The sequence below is a fragment of the Orycteropus afer genome, unplaced genomic scaffold, assembly GCF_000298275.1.
Source record: "Orycteropus afer afer isolate SDZICR_OR568_19922 unplaced genomic scaffold, OryAfe1.0 scaffold00100, whole genome shotgun sequence".
NCBI classification, from domain to species: Eukaryota; Metazoa; Chordata; class Mammalia; order Tubulidentata; family Orycteropodidae; genus Orycteropus; species Orycteropus afer.
This window is the reverse complement of record NW_006921687.1, coordinates 2,520,167-2,528,405: the sequence shown is the minus strand read 5'-3', so window position 1 is coordinate 2,528,405 and position 8,239 is coordinate 2,520,167. Positions and strand designations below refer to the sequence as shown.

The window sequence follows — 8,239 nt, the reverse complement described above, 5'->3', positions numbered from 1 at the left end:
TCGACGGCACTTAACAACAACAACAACAACAACAACCAGCAATGTACGAGAGTTCAGATTTTTCCACAACCTTGTAACACTACTTTTTGGCTTTTTGATTATGGCCATCCTTGTGGGTTTTCTACATATAAGATCACGTAATCTGTAAATACAGAAAGTTGTATGTTTCTCTTTTCCAAACTGAATGCTTTTTATTTCTTTTTATTGCATACCTGGTCAGGCTAGATCCTCCAATAAAACATTAAATAGAAGTGTCAAGGGCAGACACTCTTCATGTCCTGGAGAAAAGCTGGGTGAGGTCAAACCAAGTGTCATAGCCAGAAAAGGTTTGCAACAAAAACTAGGTACGGAGCTAGAATGAAATGTGGGAGATTGAGGATCAGACAAAGGACTGCAGCCTGGAGGCATCCTGGAGGAGGTGGGCAGCAAGGTGCTGTTCATACAGCAGCACAGGTAGGCTTGTTTGAGCCACCCAAATATGTCAGCCCTCTACAAATCCTAAGAGTTCATGTGCACAGAAGCCATGCAACCCTAGTCATCAAAGAGGGTGACGAAAACAATCCTCTGGGCCCACGCCCTGGAAAGCACTCATTCCTTCATGTATGCATTCCATGACCCAGTATTTTTTGGGTCAGCCAGGTAGAGGCCTTTTGTTAGACAGTGAGCTCAAAGACACCAAAACCAAAAGAAGACAAACAGACAGAAGTGTAGGGCTCACTGGGGCTGTGGCATTGCCCAGCTGGGTATTTTTTGACTTCATGATAGACCTAGGAACAAACCAGCAGACAGATTTACAACATGGAATGGAATAGCAGAAACAGCATTCACCCTGCTGGAGTTTGGGAACCACACAATATGCTTGATTGAGAAACGTTTTTAGAAGCTTAATTTTTCTTTTTTAACATTAAAGAATTATTATTATTATTATTATTATTTTAAAGGCAAATATTCTTGTCTTGTTCCTGATCTTAGAAGGAAAGTATCCAGCCTCTCACCATTAACTATGTCAGCTGAGGATTTTCCATAGTTTCCATTTTTTAGGTTAGGAAGTTCCCCTCTATTCGTCGCCTGTTGAATGCTTTTAATCATGAAACAGTGTTGGTTTTTGCAAATGCTTTTCCTGTATTTATTGAGAAGATCACATGTTTTTTGTTTTTTATTCTATTGATATGGTGTATTTATGTTAACTAATTTTTGAATATTAGACCAAGCTTGCATTCCTGTGATAAATCTAACCTGATCAAGCTGTCTTTTGTTGTTATTTGCCACAGAGTCAGCTCAAACTTGGTCATGGTACATAATTCTTTTTATATGTTGCTGGATTCAGTTTGTTGGTGTTTTCTTGGGAATTTTATACTTGTTTATCTAGTGCTGATATAACAGACATACAATAAGTGGATGGCTTTAACAAACAGGAATGTATTCTCTCACAGTTTGTTGTTGTTGTTGTTGTTGTTGTCATTAGGTCCTATTGAGTTGGCTCCAACTCATAGCGACCCTCTATACAACAGAACGGAATACTGTCCGGCCGTGCAACATGCTCACAATCCTTGCTATACTTGTTTCAGCCACTATGTCAATCCATCTTGTAGAGGGTCATCCCCTTTTTCTCCGACCCTCCACTTTACTGAGCATGATATCCTTCTCCAGGGAATGGTCCCATCTGATAACATGATCCAAGTAGGTGAGAGGAAGTCTGGCCATTCTTGCTTCCAAGGAGCATTGTGGCTGTACTTCTTCCAAGACAGATTTGTTTGTTCGCTAGCCGTTCATGGTATTTTCAGCTTTCTTCACCAGCACTGTAATTCAAAGGTATCACTTCTTCTTCAGTCTTCCTTGTTCATTTTTCAGTTTTCATAAGCAAATGAGGCAACTGAAAATACCAAGGCTTGGGTCAGGTGCACCTTAGTCTTCAAAGTGACATCTTTGTTCTTCAACATTTTAAAGAGGTCTTTTGCAGCAGATTTGCCCAGTACAATACAATGTCTGATTTCTTGACTGTTGCTTCCAGGAGTGTTGATTGTGGATCCAAGTAAAATGAAATCTTTGACAACTTCAACCATTTCTCTATTTATTGTTATGCTGTTAATTGGTCCAGTTTGTAAGGATTTTTGTTTTCTTTATGCTGAGGTATAATCCATATGGTAGACTGTAGTCTTTAATCTTCTTCAGTAAGTATTTCTTCACTGAAGTGAAAGTGAAGTGTTTCTTCACTCTCAGCAAGCAAAGTTGTGTTATCTGCATATCGTAGGTTGTTAATGAGTCTTCTTCCAACCCTGATGACATGTTCTTCTTCACATAGTCCACCTTCTCAGATTATTTGCTCAGCATACAGATTAAGTATAATGAAAGAATACAACCCTGATGCACACTCTTCCTTATTTTAAACCATGCAGTATCCCCTTGTTCTGTTTGAACAACCGCCTCCTGGTCTATGTACAAATTCCTCATGAGCACAATTAAGTGTTTTGGAATTCCCATTTTTCTCAATGTTATCCATAATTTGTTATGACCCACACTGTCAAATGCCTTTGCATAGTCAATAAAACATAAGTAAACATTTTTCAGATATTCTTAGCTTTCAGCTAAGATCCTCTGTCAATCAGCAATGATATCCCTCATTCCACATCCTCTTCTCACAGTTTAGAAGGCTAGAAGTTCGAATTCAGGGCTCCAGCACTAAAGGAAGGCTTCCTCTTTCAGCTTTAGGGGAAGATCCTTCTCTCTTTTTGTCCTCAGCGGACCTTGAGTTCCTGTAGACTGTATCCTGCCTGATGAACATAACTATCTCTAATCCTGCCTCACTAACATCATAGAGGTTAGGATTTACAATGCGTAGGATAATCACATCCAATCTCAAAATGAGGGATAATTACATAATACTGAGAATCATGGCCTAGACAAGTTTACACATATTTTGGGGGAACATAATTCAATCCATAACAGTGCCATATTCATAAGAGTTACTGGTCTGTAGTTTTCTTTTTTGTTGCCATGTCTTTTTCTTGCTATTAAGGTATTACTGGCTTCATTGAATGAATTGAGAAATGTTCCTTCCTCTTCTATTTTTTGAAAGAATTTGTAAAGGACTAGTATTCATTCTTTAAGTGTTTGGTAGCAGTCACCAATGAAGACACCTGGGTCTGGAATTTACATTGTGAGTACATTTTTATTACTAATTCAATCTGTTATAAATCTACTTCCCTTTTAATCAGTGATTTTTGTCTTTCTATTGAATAGCTTCTTGTTTCTTCTAGTTGTTGTCTTATTTATAGTGAATGAAAGCTAGTATTTTAAACCTGCTGGACTTTAGGTATTAATCTCCTGTTCCATGTTTTACTGGATAAAACCTTTAAGTGAAAATCATTAACTTAAAGTCACAATGTCAGAGAATAAACTCAACATACTATAATGAAAGGTAGCTAAATTAGTATGGTCTCCTCATATCTAGTTCTTATTCTAGAATTAACAGCTAACACATACTTAGTAGTAAAAATATTTCTGAATCTGTGTTTCCTCATATATATAAGGGGCATGTTGGATTAAGTGATCTCTAAGGTACTTTCCTACCTTAAAAAAATCTATTATTTTGTGAAATGCAAGTCATTGTGACAGAAATGTGAGGGAAGGAGAATATACATGAAAACCACAGACAAAAGGCAATTAAAAAAATAAACAACTGGTGGCAATTTCTGATAAAAGTTAAAAAACAGGAATCATAGTCTTATGAGAGACAAAATAACGAAATTCAAATGGCTGTTCTGTTTGGAACAAAATTATTTCAAAATAAAGTTCCCATTCTCTTCTTTCTTAAGATGTCTAAAATATAAATTATGACTATCTATACATGTAGCATTTATAATAGTCCATACAAATGAATTAGAAATGTTAACATAGTTCATTCTTAGAAACAAATAATGGAGTAAAAATAAAGCAAATTTCATTAGGAATATATATTACTGAATTGCATTTATATAAATTAATATACACAAATATTATAAAATGAGCCTTATAGATAGGTATGTTTTACAATTATAGTTATATAGAGAAGAAGGGAGGAGAGTGGAATGGGGGAAGGATAAACAATGGGCTTAACTATATCTGAAATTTTTATGACTTTTTTTTTTACTTTAAACTTTTTATCGTGCTTTGTGTGAAATTTAACAAAGTAGATTTGTTTTACTTTAAATAGTTCATACATGTTTTGTTTTGTGACACTGATTACATTCCCTGCAGTGTTAACAGCTCATTTTCCACTTCCTCGCTGTTGTCACCTTTTCCCTGCATCCTTGCCTGGACATTCCTGCCTCCCTATCTTTCTCCCTGTGCAAATGCTGTCCCTCTGATCTCTCCCCGGTGTACACATCTCCCTGGTGTATGTGTTCAGCTCATAGGCCTATTACTTGGCTGAAAGTTAGCCATAGGAGTGAGCTCAATTTCAGGTCTGAAGGATGACTCAGCACTATAGTCTCATTGGAGGAGTTTCACCAGTATTTATCAGACAGTAAAGCCTATTTTTTTTTTTTTTAAATGATTTTGTATTTTGTTCCACATTTTTCTCCCACTCTATATAGGATCTCCAATTTTGATCCCTTTCTAAGTGGTTGGCATTGATAGGCAGGTACCATCTAGTTCTTCTTGTCTAAAGGGTCAAAGGTTCTTTAGAGTAACTGTTTCCATACATCTCTGATTTTATTCACTCTTCTTTGTTCCAGACAAGGAGAGACCAATAGTTGCCACTTAAATAGCAGCTCACAAGCTTTTAAGACCCCAGTTGCTACTCACTGAAGTAAGATGTAAAACACTATTTTTATATACCATGTTGTACCAATTGAGCTTGATATCCCCTGTGACCATGGTTACCAGCATGCAGGCCCAGCTACCCACCCACTCAAGATGCTTATTTGTGGCTAAGAAGTTATCCTAACTTGGCCTCCTGTTATGTTTAAAATGCATATGGACATTTTTATAGCACATATGTAGAAACATCGTCTGCCAAACCTATGTACGGTCATGAGTATATTCCCATTTGCCTATTCATACCTATCTACCTATGCACCCACCCAGAGATTAGTGTTTGCTGTTACTGATAATGCAGTATTATATATGCAACAGTGTTTGCCTTCATTTGTGTACCTCTTGTGCACCTATTCATGTCTTCCTTTTCCTTAGTGATATTGTGCTAGTCTCACACTTTTATTATATTATTTTTCCCTTTACCTATATCAAACCTGTCTCTTAATTATCCATCTATGAAATTTTCATTGCTTTTGAAGCAAAAATGATTGCATTTCAGCATTTAATAGCCCAAGGGAGACTGTTATGAATTTTTGTTATACTTTCTTACAGTCTTGTATATGTGAACTATTTCATAATATTAAAAAGAAAAGGAAAAATTTTTTAATTTTATATAAATAATCAGAAATATATAATTGTGAGAATATAATAAAAGTTTACCAAAACAATTTATTTTTAAATCCATTGCTGAAAATTTTCTCCAGGGGATAGTCATACTACTACTCACCATTTGATGCTGTAAAATCAATAGCCACGGTGAAGTTGATTTGTGTTCTAGAAGATAAGTAAATAAGAATCATGAATAACTTTAAAATGTCACAAAGGAATTTCTTTTCCATTTCCATTTCATACTTTTAATGTCACTAACTTTCTTAAATGTTATTACTAGCAAATATATTATAGCACACTGAATACCAACAGTTAGGCAGTTTTACAAGGTAAGAAGCTAGTAAGATATCTAGTCATACAATTTTAATGTAAAAAAATAAAGTCTTAGAATAAAAATAAACTGTATTGGTAGTCCCATAAAAAACCCAACTCACTTCCATCTAGTCAATTCTGACTCAAAACAACCACCACTGGGTTTCCAAGATGGTAAATCTTTATGGAAACAGACTGCCTCATCTTTCTTCCGTAGTGTGGCTGGTGGTTTGAACCACCAACCTTTGGTTACCAGCCAAATGCCACAACCACTACACCACCAGAGCTATTTTGGGACACAGTAATTAATAATTCTTCATAATGAAGAGATCAAAACACAGATAATTATTTGCTAGTCTCGAATGGCCTTATTTATTTATTTAAGACTAACAAAAATCCATTTTTTTTTTAAATAATACTTACATATTTAAGAAAGCTAAAATAAAAAATGTGGTGGCTATGTTTTTCTTTTACATAAGGACCCTGACTTTACTTTTCCAAGAACAGTTGCCCAGGAGGAAGGAAAAGCAACCTATATAGTGGTCTCAAGGGCTTGTGTTTCCTTCTCAGAACTGGTCTCCACCCATAGAGCAATGAATTGAAAGGAAGCAGAAAGCATTCCCTCCCCATCTCTCTCCCCTACCCCTCTTGCTTCTACTTGAAGCATATCTGAATAACAAATGCAAAATTAGGTTTGGATGGTCACCCTGACCACCTTAACTAATTAGGTTTGGATGGACCACCTTGATTTAGGATTTTGTTTCGTTAGACGAAATGCGGCACAGAAAGGACAGGAATTCTTATTCCTCATCTACAGGGATACTATAAAGTTAAAGCACACATGGAAGAGGCATTTGTAACCTTCTATAGGTAGGATAAAGTCATCTGTAAAATGAGAGGATATGACGGATGGTCTGCCAGGTCCCATCCAGCTTGGGGAGTAACTGCAAGCTAGCTTCAAAGCTTCAATTTTCCATGCTGAAAGGGCTCTCTCACTTTGCTAAGGTGAATACAGAAATGAAACTCTTATCATATCATGGCACTAACTTTCTGATACAAAAATTAATTATGTTGGGATTAAAGTAGGTGAAGAAAGTACAAAGTACAAAGTATAAATATTTGTGGGTTAAATCAGTTATTATTCAATAGCTGAAATTTATGTATGCTGCAGAACTATAGTAAACCACAGTCTTAAACAAATAAACCAGATATTCCTGTTGGAATATAGAATTTGAGAGTTAAGTCCAGTGAATCACTTTAGAAGTCCTGACAGTCCATAATCTGCATCCATGATGCCTCTCCATTATCCATATTTTTGCAGGTAACTCAGACAAGGGCAGTTCTTGTCTTATGGAGACATTTTTTAAGAACCAAGAAATTAAGATTGAAGGATCTGAAACCCTAGTGTTATGGGCAGAGCCTCATTTTTCTGGAATATAAAAACACTATTTCTTCCACTTCTAATAGTTCGTCGAGGGACGCCACTACTAAATCATGCTCTTGTAACATCTCTGGATAGTGGGATACAGCTAGTTCGATCCTCGCCGAGTGCGGTACAGGAGTAATGAGCTTCATGTCTTGCCCTTCTGGCATTCCAATTAGTCTAGGGATTGGAGCGATCTGTAATTTGATGCCTGGATGATTATCCTGGCCTGTGTTGGTTACTTGGAGTGTTGCTGTAACCTGTTCCCTTTCTTTGGGAGAAAGATAAGACTTTTCAGATTCCATATTCATGATCAGCTCTTCAGCACCTTCAGGAGTCAGAGGTAATTCCTTCTGTGGTTCTGTTTGGGTCTTGCAAAATATTACTAATAACTTCTTGTTAAATTCAGCGGAGGCTAATCTTGCACAGATACCAGTGATACAAAATACCTGCAATCCTCACAGCAACAACAGAAGACAGACATAGAATAATCCCTCACAGATACCCAGATATTGTGGGAGAGAGATCCAACAGATCTGCCGACTCAGGACCATAGTTCTGGGGGACACCAGACTCAGTGGGCACAACAAAATACATAAAAGTCTTGTTCCTCATCCTACATATTGGTGAGTTGCGACTGAGGTCTTAAAAGCTGTCAAGCAGCCATCTATGAAGCAGTTAATGGTCTCCTATTGTCAGAAGTGAAGAAGAGTGCAAAACAAAAAACCCAAGCGCATTTAGAAGCAATCAGCCCTAGGACATGATGGCCCTCAAGACCAGAAGAACTAGATGGTGCCCACCTACCAATGCCAACCACTCAGGAGAGGATCAAATCTGGAGATCCTGGATAGAGTGGGAGGAAAAATGTGGAACAAAATAAAAAAACTCAATAATGACCAGAATTACTGGTCAGATGGAGTCTGGTCAGACTCCCAATACTATGGCCCTGGGATACATTCTGGTCCTGAAAATGGGCAGTACAGACAACAAATATGAACCCTTTTGCATATACAGTACTGAGTTGTCAGTGAAAGCAAACATGGGTATATGGACAGATAGATAGGAGGACAGGCTAAACAATTAGGTATGTCTAAATGG

General features: G+C 37.0%; 1 protein-coding gene across 1 annotated transcript in view; it reads right to left on the bottom strand.

The window, feature by feature from the left end:
- CPNE8 (copine 8) overlaps positions 1-8,239 on the bottom strand; it is a 426,365-nt gene that overhangs the window by 57,917 nt on the left and 360,209 nt on the right. Inside the window, exon 14 of the mRNA XM_007943187.2 lies at positions 5,525-5,571. Within this exon, the coding sequence (XP_007941378.1) occupies positions 5,525-5,571 (47 nt within the window). The remainder of the gene's footprint in view (positions 1-5,524; positions 5,572-8,239) is intronic.